Source organism: Gastrolobium bilobum, unplaced genomic scaffold (assembly GCF_033153095.1).
Source record: "Gastrolobium bilobum isolate Gb01-03AN ecotype WA unplaced genomic scaffold, APGP_CSIRO_Gbil_v1 utg4364, whole genome shotgun sequence".
NCBI lineage: Eukaryota > Viridiplantae > Streptophyta > Magnoliopsida > Fabales > Fabaceae > Gastrolobium > Gastrolobium bilobum.
In genome coordinates this window covers 426620-446753 of record NW_026898973.1, presented here as the reverse complement: position 1 = coordinate 446753, position 20134 = coordinate 426620, and the positions used below count along the sequence as shown (strand labels likewise).

The 20134-nt window shown below is 35.2% G+C and overlaps 2 protein-coding genes across 2 annotated transcripts; both read left to right on the top strand.

The window, feature by feature from the left end:
• Window positions 1-554: 554 nt before the first annotated feature.
• Window positions 555-1508, top strand: LOC133285975 (protein MIZU-KUSSEI 1-like). The gene has a single exon (XM_061483302.1). It carries the CDS (start codon window positions 555-557, stop codon window positions 1506-1508), a length of 954 nt encoding a protein of 317 aa, XP_061339286.1.
• A 5201-nt stretch (window positions 1509-6709) lies between these two features.
• Window positions 6710-16867, top strand: LOC133285953 (protein CROWDED NUCLEI 3). Its single transcript, XM_061483274.1, has 8 exons — window positions 6710-7098; window positions 9081-9290; window positions 10479-10732; window positions 10838-11108; window positions 11231-11314; window positions 12286-14390; window positions 16074-16287; window positions 16376-16867. The coding sequence occupies exons 1-8, from the start codon at window positions 6793-6795 to the stop codon at window positions 16595-16597; spliced, it is 3666 nt and encodes a 1221-aa protein (XP_061339258.1). The 5' UTR covers window positions 6710-6792; the 3' UTR covers window positions 16598-16867.
• Window positions 16868-20134: the final 3267 nt, after the last annotated feature.

The window sequence follows — 20134 nt, the reverse complement described above, 5'->3', positions numbered from 1 at the left end:
ACTTTTTTTATTGTAATTTGGGATGTTTGGTATGTGATTATTTTTTTTATCAGGACAAAAATGATTGTTGGGGATTTGGTAGAAATTTTTTTATCCCACGTAAGTTATGAAAAACTTTTGATTGATAATAAAATATTGATAAGAATGTGAATTAAAATTACCAAAATACTCATGCAGTCATATAGTTCATCAGGATAATTTTGTCTCAAAAAGTTATATTCAGAATACGAGATAACGGAGAAAAAAAAATACCATATCCTAGATGAGATAATTTTTTAACTTTACGTAATTCAAAAAGGAAATGATGCAAAAAAAATTACTAGCATTTCATTCACATTCTTTATACTTGTAAATAAATATTCCTGCCCCACTTTCCCAGCATCCAACTAAAATACCCGTACCAAACACCTAATTTAATTAATGATTCCTTTGCAAAATTTTCTGTTGTTATTCTCCTTCGTTCTTGATCCTCATGTAACTCATAAAAAAACCCAACTTTGTGAGAAGTTTTTCTTTTCCACGTTCTTTCTTTTGTATCATAGATGAAGACTATCATGGCAGCCAAATCCCTCCATGACAATTCTTTCTCCTTCTCCAGGAGGTATTTCCATTTGAAAAAGAAAGCTTTGGATGAGGAAGATGAGCTGGAAGAAATAGAGAACATCAGTTTATCCTCACATTTCCATATGGATGATGAGAAACAAAAAGATCATCATCTCAGAATCCAAATGGAAGCACAACTCGGTGCTGTTGTGCCAATGGAAAAGAAGCAGCATTCAAAGTCCAAGTTCAAGTCACCTCTGACTGTGTTGAATAGGAGTCGTTCAGTTCACATAAACTCATCCTCACATTTCCATGAAGATGATGATGAGAAAAACGAGGATCATCACCACCTCAGAATCCAAATGCCACCAGAACTTGTTGAAAAGAATAAGTTTTGGAAGTCCAAGTTCAAGTCAATTATAACTGTGTTCAGTAAGAGTCGTTCACTTCACAACTCTGGCTTAGGCACACGTGTGGTGGGTACCCTTTTTGGCTACCGTCGTGGGCATGCTCATTTTGCATTCCAAGCTGACCCCAAGTTGAGCCCTGCATTCTTGATCGAGCTAGCAACTCCAACAAGTGTTTTGGTCAAGGAAATGGCTTCTGGGTTGGTCAGAATTGCATTGGAGTGTGAGAATAAGGCAGGGTCGACCAAGGGTGTGAAGTTGCTAGAGGAACCCCTTTGGAAAACTTATTGCAATGGAAGGAAATGTGGGTATGCAAATAAGCGTGAGTGTGGGCCAGAGGAGTGGAAGATATTGAAATCAGTGGAGACTATTTCAATGGGTGCTGGTGTGTTACCAATGTTAGGTAGTGGTAATGGATCTGGGTTAGAAGGTGAACTCATGTACATGAGAGCCAAGTATGAGAGGGTTGTGGGGTCTAAGGACTATGAAGCCTTCTACATGATGAACCCAGATGGTAGTGGGGGTCCTGAGCTCAGCATTTACTTGCTTAGAGTTTAACTTGGACATTATTGTGTTGGGGCTTCAATTTATTGCTTATGTAATTTTGATTAATATGTTTGGCATTGATGTGCAAAGAAGGGTAATGGATTACGTAATTTCCAAGTTTGCTGCCTTTATTGAATTTTTCAAACTTGGTTCGGGGCTATGGGGATTTTGAGAGTGGTTTTTAGTGAGTAAAGTGATTGGATTCCAATGTAGTAGTATGATTTCTTTCATTTTTAAATGAAGATAAATGAAGTTGTATGAGTCCTTGGGGATGTTTATTTCCAATAGGTCATCAATTTGTTCAAAACAATAGATGTTGGAACCCTGGATTACTTTGATTTGGTCTTTTATTTTTGTTAGTCTTTCTTCACTCATCTTATCATTCTTTCTCTTTTTTTTCTTTTTTTTTTTATACTATACCAACCATAATTATTTCTTTGAAGTAACTAGGTTTCCCTCGTCTTGTTATTCTCTTACTCTATTTGAATGACTAGTAAGTTGAACATTTTTTGACTACCCATGACTAACCTAAACAGTTGCCCCCCATTTGGATTAACACTTGTAAAATTATATGGTGAATCATTGCTTCGGGAGCAATTATTATCCCATTAATGCTTGCAGTTGTTCCATGAACTACTCGGTGTTTGGTTTAGGGTAAATGTTCACAATGATAGATATATTCTATGTAGCATCGATACCGACACGGGACACGGGACACGTGACACGATACGACACGACACTCCGACACGTAAATTCTAAAAAATATTAGATTTTGACACGTTATGACACATTTTGATATCAAATAATATTTTTAATTTATGTAGTGTATATTATATTTAGAGTGAATACCCTTTTTAGTCCCTGAAAATATTTGCGAAGCACAATTTAGTCCATCGGTTTAAAAAAGTCACATTTCAGTGTTTCATTTTTGAAAAAAAAGGGACACGTTTATCCTTCTGTTAAGTGGAAAGTGACGGCCTTGTTGACGGACGTCACCTGGAACGTTAAGTGGCTGAGTCACTAATGTCCTGTCCACGTGGAGAGAAAGGAACGACGTCGTTTTACATTGGAAGGTTGTATCAGGTATTTCAGAAAGGGAACTACGTCGTTTGAGGAATGGCATGTGAGTTGATCTAAACCTGTTGTTGACTCAGTTGACACAGTCACACAAGTCGTCCATACCCGCCATTTCCTCCCCCATTTCCTCAGCTCATGAGCTTCAGTTGCGGTGAAGGTTGGTGACCCACGGTGGTTTGTTGTTGTACGTGGCTTCTGCAGTTGGAAGCTTGTGGAAATAGTGTGGTTTAGGTTGAAGAGATCGTTAAACGGTTGTGACTCTGGTTATTGTCGTGCAAGGTACGTGAAATTCGTTTCTTTGTTTATTATCTGCGGTCCCTCTTGTTGCCTTTGGTTGAATCTTTTTGGAACTTGTTGCATGTGGTCCCCCATTTGTTATTTTAAGTTGGTGTGTGTAGTGATTACCAAAAAAGCCCCAAATTTATTTATGACAGTGTCGTGGAATTAGTTTTATGCAGCCATTAAAAAAGCCCCAATTAATTTGTTAAGTAGTGATTACTTGTATGATATTGTAAATTAATATGATGGTAGTGTAAAAAATGATTATGTTCTGTTTTGTATGCAGATGGAAGATTATATAGTTATAAGATATCATGATGGAGGTGTGTTGGTTAGGAATGACAAAGGAAAGCTGACTTATGAGTGGATGACAAAGGAAAGCCACTAGGGGCAATAGCCCACCACCTACAGCCCCACCACCAGCAGAACAATTGTAAACTGAAACTATCAATGCAACAAGCAGTTGCACAAGGAGCAGGCTTATGGCTTTCATGGCCACACCTGGGTTTAGGCCACCAAGACCAGCTTGAATCATGCTTGGATACAGTTTTTTTGTATAGGGGTTCACTTTTTGTTGTATAGGCAACAATGTTCATGACTGTATTTTTTGGTACCCCCATAGGTTCTAGTGCCCATCATAGGTTCTGTTTTTTGTGTATGAAATGGATGTTTTAGAATGGTTTTGGTGCCCATCATAGGTTCTGTTTTTTGACAAGCCTTTAATTATGATGGAAGGGTATGCAATTGTAACTGACTACAAGTTCCATTATGAATGACTACAACTTCCTTTTTTTATATCAGTTGTTTCCCATTGCTGCAAGCTGTATCTGTATGCTGATTTGTTAATTTGTGTATGAATCTTTTTTATTCTGGCTACAATGCAGGTGGTCCAATTCTGGGTACTGTTTGGTCGTTGCTGTTTGGACAAATTTGAATGCAATGTGTTCATGTCCAATTTTTGGATTGCAGCTTGTATGAATTGCAGCTTTTGAATTGCTGCAGCTTGCTGATTTTTGAATTGCTGCATTATGTCTTTGTGATGAACAACTTTTGAATTGCAACTTGTGTCCAATTTAGTCTAAACAGGTCATGTCCAAATTTTAACTGTCAGGGACCAAAAAGTGCCCCGATATATTTTTTCAAGGACCTAATTGGCCCTCGATAAAAAATCCAGGGACTAAATTGGGTTCTAGTTTATATCATTAGGCTCCAATATCCAGGGACCAAAAGTGCATCTTCTCAACATTATTCATCACAGTGGTCAACAAGTCATTCAATTTCATTCAAGAAAAACTACATTTCGTACAATGCATTTCATTGTTACAACCATTGCAATCATCACAACTTTCTTTCCTACACCTTCATACTCAGATCTTGCTGAACAACATCTTGCACCTTCGTCCAAAATTCCGTCAGGTTGTTCTACTCCCAAATGCACCAGAAAACTTGTTCCCCCAAGCCAGATAACATAGTCATCTTCTTCTACGCACCAGAAAATAGCCAGTAAACACCTTCTACTTGACACTCTATTCAATCTTCAACAAAATGTGTTTTGGTTTTTTTTTTTTATTCTTAAGTTGATTTAGGGTTCTAAATTTGACAGGAACTATATTGGGTCACTCACCCTTTCATGCAACGGTCACATGTCCAAACATCCAACTAGACATAAGGCAGCTATCAATACGACGTCGTTTTCTCTCCACGTGGGCAGGACGTTAGTGACTCAGCCACTTAACGTTCCAGGTGGCGTCCGTCAACAGGGCCGTCACTTTCCACTTAACAGAAGGATAAACGTGTCCCTTTTTTTTAAAAAATGAAACACTGAAATGTGACTTTTTTAAACCGAGAGACTAAATTGTGCTTCGCAAATATTTTCAGGGACTAAAATGGGTATTCACTCTTATATTTAATATTCAATAATTTAACAAAAAAATAAAATTAAACTTAAAATATTCATCAATTTTGCAAAGAAACATAAGATATCCTAAATATTTATATTAAATGGTAATTGTAATCCAACGAATCTAATAGTTGGAACTAAAAACTCAATGCAACGCAACCTTTGAACTTTTTTGAATTTATATAACGCGTGTTGGAGTGTCGGGGAGTGTCGGACACGACACGTCAGAGTTTTTGAAGTGTCGGTGCTTCCTAGGATATATCACAAGTGGGAAATTAAGAACACTGCGTTTGGTTCGTTGTCCTTCCTGATTTAGTCACCTACCGTAGATGCATAGGAAACGTAGATGCATAGCATTTTGTGCTCAAAAAGCCGGCCAAGGAACTCCTTTTTGTAGGTGGTATTGCCAAAAAGCAAGACAATTTCTCACACCGCTTAATGAACCAAAGACGAGCATGCCACCGTAAAAGTTGGGATTAGACTTGCACTGATAGCATGCCACCGTAAAAATATTGTACAAACAGGGTTATTTTTGTAAACTTACTTAATTTTCCCATCTATATTTTACCTACAACCAAATATAGATTTTAAAAAAGTTACCTAATTTTCCCGGTAAATTTTTTTCCAACTAAACAATATTTTTTTACATTTTTCTACCTATTTCACTTTCCAACCATTTCCCTGTATATCACATTTTCCTATTATTCATAAAATTTACCCTAAACCAAACACCCCAGTTTCGTAAAGCCTCAATTGAATCCTTTGTATATATTCTTCTCTTAGCCTCTTCAAGTCTCCTTATCTAGCCTAGTCTAGATTTCTCCAAACCACTTCTTTAGACTCTTGAACCCAGGTTGATTACTATTCATTTTCTTTGTAAGCACAAGGTTCAATTTCTTTATGAAGAAATGAATGCTATGAAGAAGCATTGAAAGAGAGAAAATTTTATTTATGTTGCAACAAAATCAGTATTTTTTATTTATTTTTCATTTCTTTAGTTTTAGTAAGAAGTGCAAGCAATTGCATGATGATAAAAAAAAAAAAATTCGATGAAAAAGAAAATTTTATTAGATAAGAGATGTCTTTCTTCTTTATTTTATGCAAAAGTTTTGCTAAGGGGTAATAATTTTTTCCCCTTCTTTCTGTTTGAGTGTAGAAAATGCTAAAATAAAAAGAAAATAATGTCGTCATTTTTATTAAGATGCATAAATTGACAATAAGAAGTGATGAGAAATTTTTTTATTGTCATATTGGATAGAATTGATGTTAAGATGCATTGAATTTTATATTATTTTATTTTTGAAGAAGATTATATACACAAAATATGTTTACTTACAAATTCTTATAATCATTTTTTAATTTTTAATTAAAATTAAATTAACAGTTATAAAATAATATTAAGCGAGAGTCATTCGTTTAATTTTAATCCGAAGATAAGAAAATAATTATAAATATAACCCATCCTATATTTTTTACTTTTTCTTCAAATTTTCTTTTTAAGCATAGAAATATTGCTATGCTGAAGATAAGTTGTTTTGGTTTTGCAAAAATATATATATATATATTTTTTATGAATACTCATTAGATTAATAAATGATTTATTTAATAATAATAACTGTACTTTCTTTTCAATTCAATTTAGTAACAGATAAATTAATTTTTTAAAATGTAAAAAAAAATTACTTGGATCTAAAAATATTACAAATATTAATTATAGTAATTTCTTTTTCATTAATTAACATTTTCAATACCTAAATTAACTATAGTAACCCCATGGTTAAACTCCTTTTGTCGAAATTTTACATGTTTATTTTCACAAATTAACTCCCTTCCCCCAATAGTTAAACGACACAAAGGGACGAGAGCTCTCCTCGCAAAAAATTAACCCAAATCCTAAACCCTTGTTTTCCAAAATTTCACACTTCACATACCACCCAAAATATATCCCTCTCCCTCTCTCTTTTTTTTCCGGCGAAACCCTCACCGGCGTTCAATTCTTGGGGCAAATTTCCGGCGATATTCCATTGCATCAACAGAACGATGTTCACGCCGCAGAGGAAGGCGTGGCCCACGGCGGTGGCCGCCTTCACGCCGAGCCGAGGCGGTGCAGGGACGAGTTCCAACCTCGCGCCCTCCGCGAAGGGAAAGGCCGTCGCCGTCGCCGATGACCCGCCGCCGCCGTTGGGGTTTCTGAGTGAAACCGCCCGGGAGGCGACGGTGGGGTTCGACGCGGGGAACGTTGAGGACTGGAAGAAGTTCAAGGAGGTTGGGTTGCTGGATGAGGCGGTGATGCAGAGGAAGGACCAGGAAGCGCACTTCGGGAAGGTCTCGAGGCTCGAAAAAGAGGTTAGTTTGATGAAGATATATGGCAATTAGTAATTGTTGGTTTGAAACGCTTTTCTAGGGTTCGTTTGATTCAATTGGTTTATGTTAAGTTTATAATTGTTCTGTTGTTTTAACTTTTAAAGATAAATTTTGTTGTTTTAATTTCTAGTTATTTTTCACATTTTTTGTGCAAATTAGAGTATGGGTTGGGCACTGGGGTATTCATGATTGATTAGTTTTAATAGATAGTTGCCGTTGCTCACTAATATGTTGAATAGTGACATGGTACTATGATTTAGAGAAAGGGACTCTTTGATTGATTTTACTAGCAGGAAGTTGTTACTTGTAAGAGTGAATGAGTTTGGGTGCCTAGAAAAATATATATATATATGGATAGAAGCATTACAGTTAATAGAATAATGAAGTCAATGCACTTTCTGCTATTGCATCTAAATGGATGACACGGGGATTGAAATTGTGACATATTTTTTGGATTTGGATGGTCCATAAACAGGTAGAATAGAAACAGTTAAACGTTTTCATATATGCATAAAATTTCAAGCCTTTGTCAGCGACCTATCCGGTATTTAGAAAAGAATTATATTGTTTTTTGTGGGAAATGCACAAAAGGGCTTCTACAGGGATAAAAGCATCAGCAGAAGATAATAAGGATGGAAGAGAGAGAGAGGGTATGATAGGCGTGAGCGAGGGAGTTGGTGGGTGAGAACCATGCCTCTTGAAGCCTGAGTTATCCTTGTGTTTTCTTGTCATTTTCTGAGAGTTTTATACTTGTATACACTTACTGGACCACACTGATCTGATATCACCTTTCTATCAGGTCAGGATAGGAGATATATACCTCTCTGTTTCTGCATTTTGTGTATAATTATGATCCTGTTTATGTCACAATTTTTTCTGTAAATTTGGTTACTAGGTCAACAACAGACTTAATATTAAATGATTTTTTTGACAGGGCTGGGGAGAAAGTAAAAAGTGTAAACATAAATTGCTCTAGAAAAATAATATTAAATTTTAATTTTCAAGATTGAAGCTGGAGTCAAATGATAAATTTAAGGTTGAGAAACATCTTACTTCTGCAATAAGAATAAGGTGATTCATGTCTTTGTATACCAGGTTTATATTGGCTCCGTAATTCTGGCTCTTAATTTCAATTACTTTCATCTAAACTTGGTGATTGAAATTCATTAAAAGCTACTTGTTATGCAAACGTTGTCATGGTATCGTAATGAAAGCTAAACAAGTATTATTACTTTATACCAAGGTTATTAAATCGCAATTCAAATCATGAATTGTAAATCATATTGAATCGTAAGATTCGGAAACATAATGAAAAATAGCTTGAAATATATTCTATTAATGATTTTTAATGCACAATGAAATGATATTAAACTAAGAACTAGAAATTGACAAAATTACTTAACCATAAGTCTCAAAAAACAAAATCATATGTCGGAAGTCATAATTGGATCACACAAAGTGACTGCATGAAGCTTATGTTTCAAAAGAACGAAAATAGAGTAATGATTAGCGAAATAATGTGCATATAGAATAAGCGGGTGATTGTGTGAAGCCTTTGTTTCAGAAGAATGAAAACTGAGCAGTGGAATAGTCAAATAGGATGCATATTGTACAATTCAAAGTCATCTTTGATTCATCACGTGGCACAAATTGTTGGCCTGACAAATTGTATTGAATCGTGCAATTCAAATCGTGAGTTGTGTGATTTCTAATTTTCTATAACTATACTTATAGACTAAATATAAAAAGAAATATAAGAATATATCTAATTGACCAATTAATTAACTCTTTGTTTGTCTTTGCGTTATAATTTATAAAATTTTCATGGCTGCTGGATGTCCCAATGTTGTGTTTGTTGAATGATATTGTAATTTGTAAAATCATGTTCTTGTGGAAACCATTTGTTATCTCAGTGATGATTGACCATTGGTGAACTCTTTGGTTTCTTTCATTTTTTGGGATAGCTTTTTGACTACCAGTACAATATGGGCCTCCTGTTGATTGAGAAGAAAGAATGGAGTTCGAAGTTTGATCAGCTGAGACAAGAATTAGCTGAAACTGAGGAGATTCTAAAACGACAACAGTCAGCACATTTAATTGCATTATCTGAAGTCGAGAAGAGAGAGGAAAATTTGAGGAAAGCATTGAACACGGAGAAGCAGTGTGGGGCTGATGTATGCTCTCTCCTTGTTTCTTTATTCAAGTTTATGATTGTGTTAAATTTGTCTGTACATGCTTACATCGCTTCTCTTTCTATGCTGTCTTTGTTCTTACTTTGAGTAGTTTTGGAAGAGTTGATCATAGGGCTGAGGCTGGGCTATAACTTTTGCCTCTCTGGCTCACTTTCCTCTTTTACTTGAAATTCGTTATTGTAGGATATATGCATATTTAATTGACTAGTATCAGTGGTATACTTGTGATCGTTTAAAAGTTAATAGCTGACCTAATACATTCTGTCTGTTATAATCATCTTGAAATGCAAAGTATATGTATTGTGGGTAGCCAGTGATTTTCTACTCAATTGTTTGGATTTGATGAGACTTGTTAAGCACATTATGCTACTTTATTCCCATCCATCTTATGCATTTCTTTATGTTTAATATGATAGTCAATCCAAGTATAATACATTGTTATGCATTACCTTCAAGCATCATGAATTAAACTCTCTCCACGATTCATGCATATCTAGCCCACATATATTGTTGGCACACTGTTATAACCAATTAACAGGTTGTTGGACGTCTCCCTTGTATCTTCTCCAATTATGTGGCCTGCAAATATCATTAGGATGTGTCTTTCTGGGGCCCAGCTGCATAATTAGTATTAATTTTAATACCATTACCCGAATCATAATTATGAGAATTTAATTTTAATTTTGAATGTTATGCAGTACATGTGAAAACTCCTCTCTCTCTCTCTCTCTCTCTCTCTCTCCTTTATAAATTTTTTAGCTATAGCCCTGGTATTCATCATACTTTCTGTATGATGGTAGGAGCATATGATCCTTGTAGTTCCGCCTTTTCAAAGGATCCTGTAATTATGTAAAAGTAGCATCATACGTTTCTTATTTCTTACTCTTAAGGCTTGTCATCTAAGCACTGTGTATGCCTTTGCTATCTTAATAGTTGAACTTGAATGAAAAGTGCAGGAATGTTAAATTTGTCACCTAGAGACATGTTGGTCTTTCCTTATAGTTCTTCATGTTGTTCAATGCTTTTCCAATTTGTTTCTAATCCAATTTTATGACAAGATTTGTAGGATATTTGTGTGTTGCCCTCGTGTTGTTCAGGTTGTCCACCTAAGATGTCTGTTTAGATGTTCTTTTATTTAATGCTGATGTTGTGGAAATGTATCAATTGCAGCTTGAGAGAGCTTTGCGTGCAATGCAAGAAGAGCATACCCAAGTCCAGTCTTCCTCCCATACAAAGCTAGCTGAAGCAAATGCATTGGTTGATGGAATTGAAGAGAAGTCTTCGGCGGTGAACAAGAAACTGCATGATGCAGAAGCTACGCTTGCCGAGGTAAACAGAGAAAGAGCAGAGCTGGATACGAAATTGCGAGAGGTGGAGTTTCGTGAAAGTTTGGTTCAAAAGGAACGTTTGTCAATAGCTGCCGAGTATGCACTAGCTCTATATTTTATGAATGTTCCCAGTCACCATTTTATGTTAACTCTTGGCTATGTGACTAAACTTATTAAATTGGTATTGTGCTCCCATTACAGTCGAGAATCATTTGAGGCAACATTCTACAAAGAAAGGGAAGATTTGAAGGAGTGGGAGAGGAAGCTACGGCAAAGAGAAGATATGCTTTGTGATGGTAGGCTAAATCTTGGTGAGCGAGAGGAAATGTCAATTGAAGCTGAGAAGAACCTGAAGCAGAGAGAGAGAGATCTAGAAGTGTTGGAGAGGAATATCGATTCATCTAATTCTTTATTGAAAGAAAAGGAAGCTGAGATAAGCAGAAGAGTAGCAGATTTAGTTGTGGAAGAGAAGGTGTGTTTTATACTTTATTATAGTGTCTTAGTGATTTTTTTTTGTTCTCTTTTTTCCTCGTAATATCTAGTTTCTTTGATGTGGCCCTTTCCATTATTTGCGTGTTGTGTTTATGGTTGCAGAAAGTGGATTCTTTAAAGCTCATGCTGGAGATGAAAGAGAAAGAATTACTTGCACTGGAACTTAAACTTAGTGCTAGAGAAAGTGTGAGTCCAGGCGCCTGGTAACTTTACTATACAATAGAATGTTGTGCAAAGTTGTTTGCATGAAAAGACTGTATGATAGATAAATTTATAATTGCTTAAGCCATTTTGACTAGGAGTGATATCAAAACATGTTGAGATAAAATCATACAAATCCTCAGGTATTCACGCATCATCTTGAAATATTTAGATTTCTAGATACTAAACATGATGTTTCTGCTTTTGGCCTTGCTTAGCTATAGGAATGGGAGTAGGATGACAAGATATTTGAACATTTCTTTACAAGAACATAGGGTAAACTCAGTTAAGAAAGAATGAATGCTTCTAGGACTATGGCTTCTTTTAATTTCCTTATCATAATATGCTGCCCCAAGCTGACATTAGCTTACAGTTAATCACTTTGGCTGTAATGTTATAAAAACTGATAACTTTAATACTAGCATCTCGAGCCTTTTATTTAATCTATTTAATAATAAAATTTGAAGAATTTTAAAATTTTGAATTAAGTACCTGTCTACCTTCTTGTCAATCTATTTTATTTTATTTTTAATATATTTTTAAAGGCAAAGGAAAGATTAGAATAACTTTCCCACTAATGAGAACTTACTACTTTTAAGGATAAAGTTGCATCATAGGAAGAGACCAAATGCCGAAGCCAAGTTTTGGCATTATATATTAGAATATGATAGCTTAAATTGTGCAGCATGAACTTAAGTCTTAACTGAATGCCTTTATGGTTGATATGGTAATTTACTTTTTTAAAGTTTACTTTTGGAAATGACAACTTTGTGAACAGAGAAATTTTTTGCAAAGTTGAAGTAGGGAAATAAATTGGAAATAGGAAATTACCATATAAACCCGTAGGCCTGTGACATATAATGTGTTCTGTGAGCACAAGGGTTCTTAACTTGAATGACTTGAGCAATTTACCTGATTTAATTGCATTCTGACTGTTGTGCCTGTGGTTCTTAAAGGAGGGGATCCAGAAGCTCCTTGGTGAACAAAAAGATACTCTGGATTTAAAGATGCAGCAGTTTGAGCTGGAAATGGAACAAAAGCGGAAATCCCTCGTTGAGGAGTTCAGCAGCAAGAAGGAAGCGCTGGAACAGATGGAAGCCGAAGTCAACCACAGGGAAAAGAAGGTTGGAAAAGAAGAGCAGGCTTTGAGCAAGAAGGCTGAGAGAATAAAGGAGCAAAATAAGGAACTTGAAGCAAAATTGAAATCTTTAAAGGAGAAAGAAAAGAATATGAAAATCAAAGAAAAAGAGTTGGAGAAGGAAAAACAACAATTGCTTGCTGATCGAGAGAGTCTTGAGAATTTGAATGTTGAACTTGGGAAGATAAAAGCTGAGATTTCTCAACAAGAGCTGCAAATATGGCAAGAGAGTGAGAATTTGAAGGTTACTGAAGATGAGAGGTCAGAGCATTCTCGTTTGCAATTGGAACTAAAACAGGAGATAGAACATACCAGATCGCAGAAGGATTTTCTTATTAAGGAAGCTGAAAACTTAAGGGAGGAGAGACAGAGGTTTGAGAAAGAGTGGGAAGTGCTGGATGAGAAAAGAGCTGAAATTAGTAGAGAGCAGCATGAAATTGATGTGGAGAGAGAAAGGTTAAGAAAATTGCTGCACACTGAAGAAGAAAGGTTGAAAAGACAGGAACAAGACATGCAAGATCATATAAAGAAAGAGCTGGAGAAGCTTGAATTGGAGAAGGAATCATTTAAAGATTCAATGAAGCAAGAGGAACTTCTTTTATCTGAAAAGGTGAAAAATGAAAAGGCTCAAATGCTTCAAGATTTTGAATCGAAGACAAGGAATCTTGAGAATGAAATCCAAAAGAGGCAGGAAGATATGGAGAAAGACATGCAGGAAAGAGAGAGAAAATTTCAGGAGGAAATGGAAAGAGAGCTTAATAATATTAATGTCTTGAAGGATGTTACTGAGAAAGAATGGGAAGTGGTGAAGTCTGAGGGGACTAGGTTGGAGAATGAGAGGAAGGAACTCGAGTCAAACAAGCAGCATCTGAAGTCAGGCCAACGTGAGATGCATGAAGATTCTGAAATGCTTATGAATCTCAGCCAGAAGGTTAAGAAGGAACGTGAACGCCTTGTGGCTGAAAGAAAACACTTCCTTGCACTTGTTGAGAAGCTAAGGAGTTGCAAGGGCTGTGGGGAAGTTGTTAGGGACTTTGTTGTATCGGATCTTCAGTTACCTGAATGTAAGGAAAGGGTGGTTATTTCCTCGCCTACCTCCCCTGTTCTGAATAATAGGCCTCTTAAGAACTCCCAGGACAATGTAGCGGCCTCTGACTTGAACTATTCTGGATCTGTAAGGCCTGTGTCTTGGCTCCGCAAATGCACATCCAAGTTTTTCATTTTATCCCCAAATAAAAGAACAGATTCTGTTAGTGCTTCAGATATGGCTGGGACATCGCCACTGTCAGATGTGAATGTTAATACAGAAAAAGTTGATGGGCCTGCATCTCTTCCTAATATAGGAGCTAGAGTTACTCTTGGAGAAAGACAATTAGCAGGTGGGGTGGCTTGTCCCTCTTTGGACACACCGCATCTCCAATCTGATAATATTGTTAGAGAGGTGGATGATGAACACTCTCCATCCATAGATGATCACAGCTACGTGGATAGTATGGTAGGTGGATGTCCAGATGATTCTCAGCAGTCAGTTCCAAAGCTTGGTCGGCCCAGACCTGGGAGGAAAAACAAATCTGGAATTTCTAGAACACGATCAGTGAAGGCTGTTGTTGAAGAGGCCAAGGAGTTCTTAGGGAAAGCCTCAGAGGAAATAGAAAATGCAAGTTTGCAGTCTCTAAATACTGATCGTATCAATGAAGACAGTATAGAAGACTCCAGTCGCACTGAGAAAGCCATTGGTAACGCTAGAAGGAAGCGGCAACGTGCACATACTTCTAGGATTACAGAAAGTGAGCCGAATACTGGTGATAGTGAAGGACACTCGGATAGTATTACAGCCGGTGGGCGCAGAAAGAAGAGGCAAACGGTTGCTCCACCAGCACAAGTTACTGGAGAGAAGCGATACAATCTCAGGCGGCATAAGACGTAAGTTCAGTCTCAGGGCCTTATGTGCAACAATAACAGTTTACTCTATCTTATGCTGGCTGTGTTTATTTATTGGGCATAATTTTCTTGGATGTGAACTAGATACATTTGGGTATTGATGTTTAGATTTGTATTAATTCTAATGGAGTGACATGTTTGAAATAAATTGATTCTTGTTGACTTCCGTACTGATGGACATCCCCCATTCCCCCTTTCCAAAATGGGATAAAGAAAAATTATGGTTTGCCAATCTGTTGCACTGGTGGTTGATTTTGTCATTGTGGTTACCAAGGTTGCTTCATCTTGTATGTAGTATTAGATCAGATCATTTCCTATGTCAATTGATCTTTCCAACTGTTTATTGATTAGTAAATGTGATTTGTACATTTCTATAATGGCAAGAATGATATAATATTGTCATTGTCAAATTGTGGTTATGAAATGAACTTTTTTGGCATAAATCACTTAAGTGCTAAATTAATTATCATGTTAATATAGGGAGGAGTTATATTTACAACCCAAATAGTTTACAAACTCTTACAACCATATCTTAACTGTTGATTTCCGTCAATCAATGGTTGTCATTTATTGTTAATTAATAATTAATTAATAAATTTGATTTGCGAAAATCTTAACCGTTGATTGACGGAAATCAACGGTTAAGATATGGTTGTAAGAAGTTGTAAACAAAAATATTTTCCCGTTAATATATGGCCCGAGACACTAATTTTCAGATATTAATAAAAATTATTATTAAGATGGCAGTTTCTGATCTGTAGTATGGTAATTAAAGTCAACTCTCAGGAGAAATATGAGGCAATCTGTACATTATTGCTTTTGGTTTTATAATCATGTACATAGTTTTGCAATATATAGACTAATGAGCATAATTGCTTTCCTAATAAAGAGCTAATTCTCCGGAACTAAATAATTTCTTGCTTAAAATATTGACTAATCTATGGAAACAGAATATTTACAATAATTATAGTGATATACTGAAACTAGGAATAGGAAAAGATGTGGGACTATGACAACATTCTCTTTACTAATGCTCAATGGTTAGAGAGACTTCTTATTCGTTGATTTAATGTTTGATTATTCAGAATGATTTACTGAAATGAAAATGGTCTTAATTGAAGCCACACAATCTCGGTTAGCTGGTTTTAGTTATTTTGGGTTCAGATAGCTCAAAAATTAATTGTCACTATGAAAATGGTCTTAATTGAAGCCACACAATCTTGGTTAGCTGATTTTAGTTATTTTGGGTTCAGATAGCTCAAAAATTAATTGACTGAAAGTGTTTGAAATATATATATATATATATATATATATATATATATATATATATATATATATATATATTATTTTTTTTGGGGGTGGGGGGTGGGGGGTTCATCTGATGAAGGAATTGCATGGCTATATTGTGGTGGATACTTTCCTGATAATAAATAGTATTTTACGTGTGAAATATTAGGAAGGTGAATAGCTGAATTAAATAACTGTTGGATGCCTTATGAATTAATGTGAGAGAATGTTAAGGTTGTTATATTGCAAATCCTGCATGTGGCTGTATGTAGCTGGTAATAGTATATTTAGCACCAAGCATCATCATGCGTCGTTTCAGTTGAGTGTAGTGGTCAGAATTTTCATGATTGTTATGATATCATGCCATGTCTTGAGCAGTGCAGGCAAGATTTCATCTACACAGGACCTATCCAATGGAACAAAGAGTGTGAAGAAAGAAGCTGCTGGCGGTAAACTGGAGGTGGATAAAAGCCCTGAGGTTGTCATTGGAGCTTCATCAGTAGTAGCTGAAGACAATGTCCAAGCCACATCTCAGGTGCAGGTCTCAACAGTAAAGACTGTGGAGTTGTTCTCAGATGATAGAGTTGTTAGGGTAAAACAGCCTTCCTGTTTTGATCATTTATTTCATTGGAATTTTAGATATATGTTCTATTCTATTTATTATACATATACTTTTACAGTTTGAAGTACCAAGAGACATTATTGATGACAATGGTGCTGCAACCAACTCTGTGGATCGCGTGGAAGAAAATGGTACACCCGAATATGGGGATGAAGATGGAAGCACAATCTACGAGGTTGAAAATAATAACGAGGAGGAGGAGGAAGAAGAGGAAGAGGGAGAGGAGCATCCCGGTGAAGTTTCCATAGGAAAGAAGATCTTGAAATTTTTTACAACATGATGGAAATAGTTATATTTCTCGTTGATATCGCAATAGATATAATATAACTATGCTCTTATTCCTTTTAAATAGGAGAATTAGGCATGTAATAATACTTTGGGGTTAACTTCCATGTTTGTTTTGAAATTTATTACTGGCAGATGAGAAGCATTATTCTCCTGCCTTTGTTTTCAAAGACCGTCCTCTTGTACAATAGATTATATTTGTTTCCTAAAAGTGAACAAATTTTAGCTCAGTTATACCTAAGATAATGAGCTAAAATACCTTCTTTCTCCCTTAAGGTGAATCCATCTTTGTTACATATTCAATTTCAATATTAACTTCTGTACTTTTATTGGTTATAAATAGCAAGGTAATTATTATGGAGTTTCAAAACATTCTTTGGAGCGTGTGCAGTGACCCAAGGAAAAGTTTGTATCTGTAAAACATGATGCAGTTTTCACATCGCTTTCAAGAAATCCTGTCTGTCATCTCTCCTTAATAATTATTGATGCTCTTTGTCTGAGATTACTCTTAAGCAGTTAGTGCCTGTGGGCTTTCGCGAGATTTTGTACCCAAAAAAATCTTGAAAATTAACTGTATTTCGGATTTGCATTAAATACTAGTGCCAAAAACTGATTGGCTATACTCAATTCAAGTTGAGGCTGATTCCTTGCCTATGATCATCATCAACAGAAAAGGTACTGTTCTGGTAAGAACAGAGAACGTACACATCCCTAGAATGTCACACTCATTTATTTTGCAACAGGCCAACAGCTGTATGGTCCATCGAAACCCAATACTTTTGAATTCAGAGGGAGACATTCAGCTCCTGGATGATCAACGGTGAGGCCGGTTAACTTTTTAAAACATTCTTATGTTCTACTTATCACTAGAATCAACAGAACCTAGCTCATTCCAAGATATGATTAAGTTATGCAAAAACTAATTATAAGATAAATAGATCATGACAAATTGAAATTGAGTAACAAAGATATATGAACAGATTTAATGTTAATTATTTACCCCTAGAGACCTTAACTTCTATAGTTTGAATTAATTGAATGTTTGCTCTGCTCCTATTTTCATTTTACTGAACTTGGGGTGTTTACAATTGAGAAAAACTAATCTAAATTGAAGTTGGTTATTCAATTAAAACCAAATACGAAAAACGATATCTTCTCAACATAAAACGACAATTATTTTGTTTCGGGTTACTTCCTTAAAAACAGAAAGCATATTGCAAACTCACCACCCTATACAAAATAACTTTTACAGAACTTGCTTTGAAAAAAATAGACTGTCAATAGAAACACTAATCGAGTACTTTTTTTCTTCATGGTGCAATCTCACTATCATCCATCACTAAAGGGGCAACCAGAGAAAACGTAGGGAAGAAAGAGACCGGTCAACCTATGTTAGGCCCTAAAGAGAAAAACAGTTAGGTCGTCGTCGCTTGGGCTACGATTCCTAAGCTTTGTGTTATCCTTTTCACCCGATTCCTATAATAATTGTAAGACTGTTATACTACTTCAATAATAACGTAACACTTGGGTATCTTATCATTATAATAAAGGGGAAATAGACTCTCACTGGTGAAAAAAAATTTCATACACACATAAATTTTTTCTTTCCTCTGTTTTCTAATGTGTGTTAGTGTATGGGAGAATTATTCTTATAATAAATTATTGGATTTATAAATTATTGGGTTTATCGTTTCTCTATTAATAAGGGATAAATTTAGCTTCATCAATTTCAAAACTATATCGTTTCGAGAATTGAGGGAATTAATTAAGGGTATTTTAGAAATTTTGATTTGTTTATTGTTATATGAATTTGGGGAAGGATATTGTAACAATCAATTAGTGTTATTACCAATCAATTTTATTGTTAAATCGATTATGTTGACCTAACAATTATATTTTTTTCATCTTAGTATGGTTATGATTCTCTATATTTAATATTTTATATTTATTTCCACATTTGTATGGTTATGATTTCCTATATCTAATGCAAAACATTAAATATGGAAAATCATAACCACACACATATGAAAATAAATATAATCGTTGGATCAACATAATCGATCTAACGGTGAAATTGATTGGTAGTAACACTGATTGGTTGTTACAATATCATATCCCTATGAATTTTACTAAAACACCTTTCATTAATTTATCTCAATTCCCAAAACAATGTAGTTTAAGAGTTGATGAAGATAACTTAATCTCATATTAATTGAGAAACGATAAATCCTAAATTATTATTTATTTTTTACATTTTTTTATCTATTAGCTCTTTCTCTTCTTTTTTATCCCATTATTTGCATGGAGCGTTTGGTAGAAGAGAAAAAAAAATTATCGGGACAAAATAATTTCCAAAAATATAATGGGATTTTTTTTTCATGGTAAGTTACTAAAATGTAGGGGTGTTCATCAACCGATTCAAACCGCGGTGGCCGAAACAAAAAACCGATAACCGAATAAACTGAAAATCGAAAAATCGAAAATCGAAAAACCGAAAACCAAAAAAAAAACCGCAAATTTTAATTGGATTGGATCAGTTTTCGGATTGGTTGATAAAAATTGATCCAATCCAAACCGATCCAATATATTAATTCTCCTCTACCTACTTGGGTCTTTTTCCAATCATAGCCCAAAAATTTTTAAACCTAAGACCCATTAACCCATCAACTAAACCCAAGAAAACCTAGTTACATCTCATCAATAAAATTTCATCTGTGTATAGCTTCATATCTCATTGCAAAAAAAAAACTATATTATCGTTCACTGATGCTTTTGTATTTAAAAAAAAATTACAAAGTAAATATATATAAAAAATGTTATTTGCACAATAATCATGAAACAAATTTTAGGATTTTCAAAAATTCGAAAACCGATCCAATCCGAACCGAAAAAAATTGTATTGGATCGGATCGGATTTGAAAAAAAATTCAAACCGAATGGATGATCATATGATCAAACCGAAACGGTTGGATCGGATAATTTTTGCTTCCAAAACCGATCCCATCCAGACCACGAACACCCGTACAAAAAGGTGTTTGGTAGGCCAAAATTTTTCCGAAAATATTAGGTTAATTTTACTGATATCGTGTGTTAATTTTCCCACCACATGGAAAAAAATAATTCCACTCCTTCAATGGTAATCTTCCTCAACCATTTTATATAGAAAAGCAAATGATGGAGAAAAAAATTTCTCAACTATATTTTTACTTCATCTCCTACCAAATATAGACAAATAATTTTACCTAATTATGCACAAAGACTTGTAGATAGATTTCGGTTTTTTGAATTTCTCTCTCATAGTTCGCTACGTCCCAAAGCGAACATTGACCAATGGTTGACACGTGTCCTGCTTTTACTCACAGCATACTGACATTTTGACCACCTAGTCCGCTATTAGCAATAGCGAATTAGGTGACCACCATAAACATGCCACATCAGCAATCAAAGTTCGTTACCTGCTGTAGCGAACTTGTACACGTGGCACTTTGGTAAAATTTACTGTTCGAGTGACAGTTAGGTTAATAATTGCAAA